The sequence below is a fragment of the Parasteatoda tepidariorum genome, chromosome 2 (genome assembly GCF_043381705.1).
Source record: "Parasteatoda tepidariorum isolate YZ-2023 chromosome 2, CAS_Ptep_4.0, whole genome shotgun sequence".
In the NCBI taxonomy this organism is placed as follows: Eukaryota; Metazoa; Arthropoda; class Arachnida; order Araneae; family Theridiidae; genus Parasteatoda; species Parasteatoda tepidariorum.
The window spans coordinates 57,544,770-57,556,674 of NC_092205.1; the positions used below are offsets into that span (position 1 = coordinate 57,544,770).

The 11,905-nt window shown below is 28.3% G+C and overlaps 2 protein-coding genes across 2 annotated transcripts in view; both read right to left on the reverse strand.

Annotated features, from left to right (window-relative positions):
* Positions 1–5,598, reverse strand: part of LOC107441718 (isoleucine--tRNA ligase, cytoplasmic) — a 41,164-nt gene extending 35,566 nt beyond the window's left edge. The window contains exons 1-3 of the mRNA XM_043048350.2: positions 5,448–5,598; positions 2,314–2,433; positions 1,443–1,577 (exon numbers count right to left, since the gene is read on the reverse strand). Of these exons, the coding sequence (XP_042904284.1) occupies positions 1,443–1,577; positions 2,314–2,337 (159 nt within the window). The 5' untranslated portion in view covers positions 2,338–2,433; positions 5,448–5,598. The remainder of the gene's footprint in view (positions 1–1,442; positions 1,578–2,313; positions 2,434–5,447) is intronic.
* A 1,550-nt stretch (positions 5,599–7,148) lies between these two features.
* On the reverse strand, positions 7,149–11,864 carry LOC139425009 (isoleucine--tRNA ligase, cytoplasmic-like). Its single transcript, XM_071177625.1, has 3 exons — positions 11,829–11,864; positions 10,530–10,654; positions 7,149–7,341 (listed from the first exon to the last, which is right to left on the reverse strand). The coding sequence occupies exons 1-3, from the start codon at positions 11,856–11,858 to the stop codon at positions 7,164–7,166; spliced, it is 333 nt and encodes a 110-aa protein (XP_071033726.1). The 5' UTR covers positions 11,859–11,864; the 3' UTR covers positions 7,149–7,163.
* Between the last annotated feature and the right edge of the window lie 41 nt (positions 11,865–11,905).

Genomic DNA, 11,905 nt, shown 5'->3' on the forward strand with positions numbered 1-11,905 from the left:
TCGATAAGAAAAAAGAAGATCTAAGCATATGCGACAGAAGATGAAGTGGAGTCTCGCCCCGAACGCATTGATTGTCTGCTGTGCTCCGCGCGCTTGGCAGACACCAAGACGCTAGGCCCGGTTAGAAACGGTGGCGTTAAAAACCACGTGAGAGAGCTCGGGAACAAAACAGAAAGAACGAGAAAGTTCCGCGGGTGTTTTATAAAAAGGGCCGTCGGCAGTTTTGGACAAATTCAAGGACCTATCAAGTTTTTCAAGGACCTAAGACGGTTTTCAAGCACTTTCAAGGACCGAAATTTAGCAACAAAAAAAATTCAAGGACTTTCAAGGACTCTCAAGGACCGTGGGAACCCTGAGTTATGATATAATTACTTTCAATGAAATTTTATTTTACTCTTTCTTAGTTGTGAATGGAAAAAAAGAATGGGAAAATGGAGAAAAAAACATTGAACGAAAAATTAACCAAGGTGCTCACTTTCCAAAAGCAGCAATATTTCATGAGACTTTCATAGTAAAATAAGTAAAATTTGAAGAAATTGGTACATTATCATGGCATAAAATAAAATCATTTTAAATAATTTCACATTTATAATTATGTATATTAAAAATTTAAATATATATACAAAATAAATTTGGTAATATTTTTTAAAAAATTAAAAACAAAATTGTTTATTGTTTCATGTTTTAAAGCTTCATGATATTTAACAAACAAAAAATTATTTTATAATTCAATATCAATAATAATCAAATTCAATAAACATTTTATACAGGATCAAGGAAAACATGAGTTAATTTTCAAAAATTTTTATTATCATAATATTTTAACTAATAAATAAACTAATATATAAACTAGTATATATAAATTCTAATACTAACTAATAATAGAACTAATAATATAAACATAATATTTGAACTATTAAATAAAGCAAAAGCTCAATTATAAAAAAAGGCTCAATTATAATAACAAAAATTATTAATAAGAATTATTTATTAAAATAACATTTATGAAAGAAAAAATGAATGGAAGTAACACAAAATAAGTTTTTACAAGATACTAATTATATAAAACATTTTCAATGTGTCTAATATTTGATTGAAACACAATTCTGGAAAAGTTATCAGTGATCATTTAAAAATGTAACAGTTCAATGATTACCAAAGTAAATAGTGAATTTAATGAGAAATTTTAGTTCTTAGAGTGATATTTTCCACTCTGAAAATTGTAGGTTTTCACCATTTCTATAGAAAATTATAATGCTTGCTAATATAAATTAAAATTAGTTTAAATTTTTGATTAATTTTTTTATATATTAACAAGTAATTATTACAACATAAGTACACACTAATGCAACCTATTATAATACAATCAACATTTTAAAGGATTTTTAACAAAAAATTTTATCAAATGCTACACTACATTAAAAAAAAGGACAATAATTTACCTTTACTCCCCGATAAACAAATCCTTTGTTATAGAGTTGCTTGAATGTGTACCATACACTCTCCATGAAAGAAGGATATAAAGTTTTGTAGTCATTTTCAAAATCAATCCACCTACCCATACGACCAACGATTTCCTAAATAACAAAAAAAAAAAAGAAAGAAAAGAAAAATAACAAAAATAAAACTTATTATTCAAAATTTCTTAAGCAAGCAATGAATAAGTAAAATGCATTTCACAATAAACTTTAGAAAAAACAACTTAATCCAGCATGTGAAAATTTTTTAATTTCGCCAAATATAATATATAATTCTAGATTTACTACAATAGTAGTAAATGAGTAAACTTGATATATTGAACCACATTGTGAAAATCATAAATTAAAGATAAGGAGATAAAGATTCTAAATATTATTCTAATCAATTTAGGTAAATTAGTTTTAATGTTTTTCACATTACCAAATAAAGGCTGTTAAGTTAAAAAATAATATATTCAACACATAATATTAAAATAAGATTTAGACATTTTTCTGAGAAATCATAATTTTTCAATTAAATGTCAAGTTCAATTAAATGTACAGTTGAATAACAAAAAATTCTAAAATGGCTGCATTGCACCAAACAATATTATGTACTTTGAGTAAAAAAAAGAAGAAAAAAAAAGAACTGCAATTTAAACTAAGTCAGAAAATAAAATGAAAGTAGGTAAGATCATTGAGGCTTAAATTGCAACTTGTGTAACATTAAATTGTAATGTATACATTTATAAGTTTTGCTTCAAATTATTATTCAAAACAAATGCTTAAAAGAAAACACTTGGACTAAAAATTGTGAAAATATTATTTTAATGAATATGAACTCCGATGGCCATACTTCCCACTCCTTTGCATAGCGCATCACAATTTTTCGACATTCATTGTTGTAATTTGCAATTCCTAATTTTTCGACATCTTTTGGGCCTTTAATATCAAGAGTTTTGTCAATTTCGTATTCCTGAAATAGAATTTTAAAAAAAAATTTAAAATCCATTAGTACAAACACATATCTAAATCAAAGGAGAAAGGCAATACCTTATTGACTTTTATAATAATTAAGTCCTACCATGAACTATATTATATATAATCAATGTCATAAACTAATGTAAAACATTATGTTTTGAGAAAAGTGAAATAATCAGACATCAGATTGTCTTGTTTGAAGTATAAATCTTAACTTACCTAAGGTCAAATGTCTAATAAAATCAAAAGCAAAAAAATGCAACTGAAATTTATTAGTCTAAATATATTTCAAAATTAAATGGAGTTAATAAAATTTAAAAAAAAAATTATCAAAAATTAAAATAAATTAAAGATTAGAGTTATAAGAAATTTTTTCAAAGTTTTGTAAAAAAAAATTATAGTTCTAAGTCTTAACCATATTCTTAGTATTTTATATTTGGATATTTTTGTAATATAGAGGGATTAATTTTAAATGAAAAATAACATTTAGAATTTCATTTTAAAAAGTAGGCTGTAGTTAAAAGTAAATATTTTGTGAATTATTGCTTCAGATTAAGCTCTTAAAATCTAAAATGGATAGACACAAATTCAAAGAATATAAATTTGATAGAAATATTGAAACATAAAAAAAAAGAATAAGAACTTCCAAAATCATTTATTTAGAAAGAGCAATTTTTTTCTTCAAATGAAACTAATATTAAGCTTGGAAATCTGTCTTCTCACATTCAGAAACCTTATTAAAGACCTTTAGTCTTAAAAGATGATTAAATTTATATTTCGCAACTGTGTTATAGTGGAAAATAAGCTTAAAAAAGTAGCAACCTCGAACATCAAAATCTTTAGCATGATTGGAATTGTATTTGGAATATCAAAGCAGACAATATTCATCTATAAATAGATATATGATTCCAGGAAGAAGAAATTATCTGAAATTTTTTTCTCAATGTGTAGTTATAATTGCCAAGGAACTCAAAATAAGTCGAAAGTACTTAATTTTTTTTCTCTTGTACACAGAAGATATTTAAAAGATTGTAATTTTTATACACAAAATCAACATTTATCAAATTTAAAGAGAGAAAAAGAATTTTTTTAATCCAATAATAAGACTGAAACACAGATTTACGATATTGAGTGTGCTGTAAAATTATTACTGAAATACACGGTTCAAGATTTTATCGTAGTATGATATTAATAATCTATATAAGCATAGAAATAAAGAGACACATTATAGCAGCTAATTGATGCCTTCACGGCTTAAAAACATTTCCAAAGTCAAAATCAATTAAAAGACTAGCAAAAATAATGCTATATAAAGCAATCATTAGAGCTGTCTTACATTATAGATCCAAAACATGGCCTTTAACTAAATCACAAGCAGACCTGTTTGCTGTTTTTGAAAGAAAAGCCTCGAGTAAAATTTTGGGTGTTTTAAATGTAGTTAGATTATGGAGACAACATAATTTTGAGCTATATAGGCTATTCAAGGAAGGTGATATCAACAAAAACATGAAAATAAGTAGCTTAAAGCTTGTGGGTCATATCTGACAAAAGAACCCCTCTTCTTGATATTTAAGATCTTCAATTACAAACCAATGAGAATTAGAGTTAGAGGTAGGGCAAAGAAAATGTGGCCTAACTGTGCGGAAGAGGATTTTTAAATCCTCAAAATTACTAACTGGAAAAGAAAAGAGCAGAATAAAGGAAGATTCTAGGGAAGGCTCTAGCCCACAAAGGGCTGTCATGCTAATAGAAGTATACTATGGAAAATTAATTGGATTTAATTTTCAATATATCAACTGATTAAATAATTCTTCTGTTACAAATAGGAATTTTCAACAAAATTGCTTCTCATTAAAATATAAGTTCTCAAAAAATAAGAAAAACACTTTTAAATGTTTACAATTTGGGATTGATTTTAACATTAACAATTTTATACTTTTGTGTATGCCACAGTAATTTATTAATTCTAGTCAAGGTTATTAGGGAATTTCTTTTTCACTAAATTCATCTGAATATGTTTTTTTTCCCTGTGTAATCTGTGAAAAAATCTGGGTAAAAAAAAAAGTTGTTATTGCACGTGAAGGAGAACTTTGAAAAAATAGGAGGGAAGATATGGGTGAAATAAATGCCTTGTTAACGAGATTTTGCACAAGCAACAAAAATTAAATTTTGGATCGGTGGAACACTTGACAACATCATTAATAAATAGATAGATTAATAGAGTGAATTTACATAGAGGCAGAATGCAGGAAAAACACAGCTTCTTCAGAAACATATTTGATGACTGTAACACGTGAATAAAGTACAAATTATTAGACGAAAGAAAAAGGGAACATAATCATACCTAAACATAAGCGAGTCATGTGCCAGAGCACGGACTCAACTTCCGGAAGGATCTTACATAGTAGCTTTAACAATCAATGGGAGAGAGAGGGAAGTCAGATCAAGTCTCCATTTTTTTAATTCTCCATTTTTTAAGAGATTCGACGTCATCAACCCACTACTAGCTACTGAGCATCTTGCATAAATTATTTTACAGTTAGATGAAGAGTTGAGTAGTAACTGGCTTCTCTCATGGGGAAAAACATTGCCTCACAAGCGTGGTTTGTTAAACTCCTGATGAACGCCAGATATTAAACTTTTAAGACGCCACACTGTGACCTAACTAGAGATAAACAACAAGCATAAGCTCGGCGGATTTGACGCGATTATCAATAATATTTCTAGCAAGATAGGTAGCATTCTGTGAATTAGCAGTAGAATCGCACGCCTGTATGTACCTTTTATTTAAATTAGCAAGGTCTTGAACATACATCTGAATACATATGACAACCCTTTAGCAAGCATTTGTCCTAACCTGACTAGAGAATACGCATCTGTTTAAACTTAAGTATGGAATTTCAATGTGCACCGAAGTTTCAAAATAAAAACATTAAACTTCATTTCATAGCCTTAATAGAACTCAGCGACAAAACACTAAAAAGACATCTATCTTATAATAAAACTTACTACAGGTAAACCATGACAATCCCATCCAAAACGACGATCAACATGAAATCCAGATTGGTGAGCTACTCGAGTCACAATATCTTTTATTGTTCCAGCAAGAAGGTGACCATAATGAGGGAGACCAGTGGCAAATGGAGGACCATCATAGAAAGTGTACCTTTCAAACAAACAAATTAAACAATGCAATTTTCAAGCTGAAGAAAATAAATAAATGTTGTAGTATGTGTGGTATTGTGACTCGTAATAAAAAAAATCAGTTTTAACCATTACATTTAATTATTTACATTTTAAACAGTTAGCCTAATAAAATAAAAACACAAGCTTGAATATTCTAAAAAATATATATAAACAGGGATTTATAAAAAAATTCAAAGTTTGTAGGAGACAAGGACAACTTTTAATAGCAAGCATATTATAGATTGAAAAGTAGCATAACAGTTTTTTGCTTTAGGTTCAATTTTACAATAATATTAAACACCAGCTATGATTCTGTAGGCGTCACCCTAACAGAGGTTCGTAAACCCCTGATTATATACACAGCGGTCCGAAGCAGCGTGCTAAAAGTAGCAAAACTACTACAGTTGACACTTTTCAAAAGAAGTAGTGTATTAAGAAGAATGCAATACAATAAAACAGCAGTTTGTAGCAATTTTTAACAACTGCTTTTGACATTAGTTTAGTAAAGAAACAAGATTCAAAAGCAACTAATTTTTCAAATCTTTGCAAGTCTGTCAATGGACACGATAAAAATGCCCCAGAGTCCAAGCATTAATAAAAATTATAACAAATGCTCTAGAGCGAGTCTTTTTTCTTTAATCTAGCTATTATATATAATGACAATTATTTAAACTAGTTGTCAAGAATACTGGCAAATTTATCTCTTTGTCAATACCTTCAAGTGCAAATATACATTCATGGAACGCAAGAATACTAGATGTAATTTTAACGGAAAGAATTATATTTTCTCCGTACTTCCATTTTTTCGAAGAAATAAAAGAGCAGTAATCACTTAACAAAATCACAAACATTTTATAGATTATTAACATTTTTTTTAAATNAAAAAAAAAGTGTCGATCTATGCTTTCATTTTGCTTAATAATTAAAGTTAAAACTGAACTTTTTAAAAATAAAGTATTTATAGTGTCATTTTCGCTTATAAGTTTAAAATATTTTTATAAGTTTAAAATGGTATTTTTTTTAATATAATGGCCAAGAAGGTTTTTTTGAACTATGTTTATGAACGGAAATAATGTTTAATTACGTCAAGCTGAAAGCTAATAACCAGAAAAAGTCTAACTTATTTTTACAAAGAGAAAGATGCAAAGTTATCATAATATCTTTGCGTGCGATCTTCCGAGATCTGTGGACACAGTGATGTCATGAGGAGGGAAATTGTAGCTTCAGCTCTAAGAGCGCAGTGAACTAGTCCTTCTATTCTCTTTAGCCCTGGTGGACAGCACGCGTCATCAAAGGTAGGAAAGTCATTCTATGGCACTTACGTGCGTCAGAACTTAAACACAGAAATGCGGAAATTGGGGTGGTTTTTTAAAGAGTTTCAGATACTTTTCAAGGTCATTTTAAATTTTTCAAGGATTTAACATTATTTTCAAGTACTTCTAGGGGCCCTTGAAAATCAAAATGAAATTCAAGTACTTTTCAAGGTTTTTTCAAGGCCGCGGGAACCCTGAATTCAGCAACAAAACACTAAAAAGACATTTATCTTAAAATAAAACTTACTACAGGTAAACCATGACAATCCCATCCAAAACGACGATCAACATGAAATCCAGATTGGTGAGCTACTCGAGTCACAATATCTTTTATTGTTCCAGCAAGAAGGTGACCATAATGAGGGAGACCAGTGGCAAATGGAGGACCATCATAGAAAGTGTACCTTTCAAACAAACAAATTAAACAATGCAATTTTCAAGCTGAAGAAAATAAATAAATGTTGTAGTATGTGTGGTATTGTGACTCGTAATAAAAAAAATCAGTTTTAACCATTACATTTAATTATTTACATTTTAAACAGTTAGCCTAATAAAATAAAAACACAAGCTTGAATATTCTAAAAAATATATATAAACAGGGATTTATAAAAAAATTCAAAGTTTGTAGGAGACAAGGACAACTTTTAATAGCAAGCATATTATAGATTGAAAAGTAGCATAACAGTTTTTTGCTTTAGGTTCAATTTTACAATAATATTAAACACCAGCTATGATTCTGTAGGCGTCACCCTAACAGAGGTTCGTAAACCCCTGATTATATACACAGCGGTCCGAAGCAGCGTGCTAAAAGTAGCGAAACTACTATAGTTGACACTTTTCAAAAGAAGTAGTGTATTAAGAAGAATGCAATACAATAAAACAGCAGTTTGTAGCAATTTTTAACAACTGCTTTTGACATTAGTTTAGTAAAGAAACAAGATTCAAAGGCAACTAATTTTTCAAATCTTTGCAAGTCTGTCAATGGACACGATAAAAATGACCCAGAGTCCGAGCATTAATAAAAATTATAACAAATGCTCTAGAGCGAATCTTTTTTCTTTAATCTAGCCATTATATATAATGACAATTATTTAAACTAGCTGTCAAGAATACTGGCCAATTTATCTCTTTGTCAATACCTTCAAGTGCAAAGATACATTCATGGAACGCAAGAATACTAGATGTAATTTTAATGGAAAGAATTATATTTTCTCCGTACTTCCATTTTTTCGAAGAAATAAAAGAGCAGTAATCACTTAACAAAATCACAAACATTTTATAGATTATTAACATTTTTTTTAAATTACATATTTGCTGTTGAGAAAGGCAAAAAAAGAAAAAAACAAATTAGTAAAAAAATTATATAAAAACCTGGCTCATACAAATATGTATGAAGAATTCTTAATAACTCCTTGTGTTTAATAAAAAAAAAAATTATTCAAAACAATTTTGATCACTGGCATCAATTATGTTTTTTAACAACGTTTGTCTCCTAAAAGAAGAGACTACATTACGAAAGTAGTTAACAATTGGTACTTTTTAAAATAAAGTAGCTACAGTTAAATACAAAAAAATTTAGCTTTTCTCCCAGATAATAACTATAGTATATATAACTATATTATAAAAGCAGGCTACAAGTGATGAAAACAAGGAAACGCAAAAAATAAAAAGTAAAGGGAATTTAAAAGAAAGAAGAAAAGAAATTATTAAGAATTTTAAAAACTAAAAAAATATCAATTAATCAGGAAAAAAATTTTTTGTCATAAACTCAAAAGAATAGTGCTTTCTGATATTATAGAAATATAACCAAAGCAAAATATATCAATACAATAATATATAGTTCTCATTGAAATGTTCTCTTTTTCTTCATTTGTAATTGTTTCTTATATATACAGACAGACCTCGATATAAGGTCACCCTAAGGGACATTGCAAAAGTGACCTTATAAGCGGGGTGACCTTTTAACAGATTCATTAGCAGGTCGTAACTAAGCACGTAAATAGTACACATTATGATTTTTTAAAAATGGTAATACAAACAAAAACAATCGGCCACAAATTAAATATTTTGGTCAATAAATTTTAACAGAATTAGTAAAGAATTAAGGAAAGTTAGATTTAAAAAAAAAATATTATTTAAAATAAAGCTGTTTACAATTTTCCTCAAAGTGTACATGCATACAATACATCTTACCTTATTTAAAATAATCATTTATGCAGGTCTGTCTCGTTTGTGGTTTCATTTTTCGAACAATGTTTTCTAGATTTAATAAGTTCTCAAAATGTTCCTCAGCTCCCTCATGGTTTGTAAAAAAATTTCGTATGACAATTATTGCATTGAAGGCTTGGGTTACAGCTACAGTCTCTGGATCACTGTCATTGTCCTCACTGTCCACAACTTGTGAAACAATTTCAGAAATTGTAGCTTGTTTGTTGGCTGCAATATTTTCCTAAAACTCGAGAGGGGTAATTGCCTTGTAAGGAAATTAAATAGGCTTTTGTTAGAAAAGAGCTCCCCTCGACTCAGATTAAAATGACCTTATAAGCGATAACAATTTTTAAAACTTGGCCATATATTCGATAATCTGTAACAAAGAATTCCTATGCAGTGAGCCGGAATTTTGGAAAAGTGACCTTATATGCAGGGTGACCTTATATGCAGGGTGACCTTATATGTGGATAACCTTATATTGAGATATATATATATAATTTGTTTAGCTTAACGGAACTGAAACAGAGCTGTTTTAATCATGATCAGCATTTATTCAGACACTGTTCTAATTTTATCCATAATAATACAGTGGAAAATCCAATGCCTGATATCAGGGCCTTAAGCAAGCCCGAAATTCGATTTTTTTAATGCAAGGATTTTTTAAAGTAAGCAACCATCAAAACTTGCATTATTCAATAAAAAAAATAACAAATAGATGATAAATAATGTCAATTACAATTACAATGCTTTCTTACAGTTTGAATAACATTGAAAAAATTAAAGAATGTGTAGTATGATAAAAAATATAGAAAAAAAAATAAAAGTGAGCAAATGAAAATTTGAACTTCTTTTTCATGAATAACGATGCATTCTTTTTTCTTTTCTTCACAACTGATGTAAAGAATTAGCAGAGCAGATAATCAAATAATTTGATTTAATAAAAAAATAATAATGTAAAACAAGGAATAAAATAGAGTAATTTTTTTAAGTAAAACATTTAGAATTTACAAAGAAATAAAGCTTGTCTACTCTGATCTTCTCAAATTTTATCAGATCCCAAGAATTATTTTTGTATGGAGAAAAGAAAAAACAATTTGCATACTTTAAAAATTCCAAAATAGAGGTTGTTCGTAAATGTAACCCAGGATATGAAACTTTATACTGAAATTAAAAACATATATTAACAAAACCCATCATAAAAATTTTGCAATATGTAAAGCTTTTTTTAGAATAATAATTCTCTCAAGGCAGTAAACTTCGATAAATTTTTTTTATATATAATTTAGTCTTATTTATAAGATAAATAAAGGTATGAAGGAAAAGAAAACAATCAACACTCAAGTTTAAACAGCAGAAAGAACCAGGAGATAAAAATCAATACTTAGGTTTGCCTTTGGACTGTTTCAGACAATTTTTGAAAGCATCAATAGATTTCCAAAACTGAAGTATTTTCTCCTCTTCTTTAGGAAAATCAATATATTCTGGAACTGCTTCAGCCATTTTGGTCTAAAAATATGTTTGAAATTTCAGACATGAAATATATGTAAATGATATAAGAATCACTAATATTTTTTTTTCTTTTTAAAATTGGAGAGTGTGAAAGTTATTCGGAATTTCTAAAATCAATATTAAGTTTTAGCCACAGCCTAGCAGTGACACGAAAAAACAAAAACATCCCAGAATAAGGTAGCTTGAAAAGTAAATTGCATACTTTTGAACAAGACACATTATTATTTTTTTTTTTTAATTTGTTCCCAGTGAAAGAATTAGGCAGTTTTAGTGATTTTAGTTTGCGCAAACTAGAAGTTCCTTCTATGGAAATATCCCCAAAAGAGTGCATAAATTAACTTCATTTTTAAACTAGCTTTATTTACCTATGCATTAAACACTGTTTAACTTTAGTAGGAAGTTTTTGTTACTGGTACTTGTGCCAAAAATGTCGCCAAATTTCGACAAAGCCATACAGTAGTATAAGATGTATGTATCAACACCTGCGCCAAATGATCATGACTTCAGGGCAGTGAGAAACTAAAAACAAAACAGAAACTCTAAAGGCTTAACTCATAATCAAAGCCTGGCTGCAGGATAAATTAAATGTTTTTTTTTAAATTTTTGAAAAAGCTAAAAATCTTTTGGCACCTAGGTGAAGTTAGTTGACTCAAACAAGTACAGATAAGACAAGTTCCTCAAAACAGTTAAATCTTGAAGTAGTTCTGCTTTTTCTACCTGGCTCATACTAACATTCCAAATAGAAGAAAAACAGATTTAGTTTTACTACCTCTGCACAGTCTCTGTAAACTTCTACACGTTCAATAATTTTGTATGGTCTTACAGAAGCAAATAATGCCACCATATGTTAAACAATACATTCAGGTAGAGACATAATAATTTTACCTCATCAGAACATTTTCAGGCTGAGAAAGTTCTGTATAGATGAAATGTAATTTTATTCAACATAGCGTAAAATTGTTTTAAATTAAGAATATTTCCAACATATTCTTAAAATCTGAAAGCTTCATATACACCACAAAAAGTTTTAAGATACTTCGCGGAAAATTTTATATGACACCTTAAGCTCATAATGACGTATATACTATTTTATAACATGAACTTATAAATTTATATACTCTATTTAATACTGAATTAAAGACCAAGAATTATGATAAAAATAATAACTAACGTATCCACAATATAAATACATTGAAAGCATAAAATATTCAAATCATAATTATAAAGATAGAACTAATAAAAAACATT

Excerpts from the sequence above, each read along its gene's own strand:
- LOC139425009 (XM_071177625.1), bottom strand. The coding sequence starts at position 11,858 with ATGCTTTCAATGTATTTATATTGTGGATAC. Across the intron at positions 10,655-11,828 it reads TGTATTTATATTGTGGATAC|ACCAAAATGGCTGAAGCAGT; the intron begins GTTAGTTATTAT and ends ACATATTTTTAG. Across the intron at positions 7,342-10,529 it reads CAGTCCAAAGGCAAACCTAA|GTACACTTTCTATGATGGTC; the intron begins GTATTGATTTTT and ends TTTGTTTGAAAG.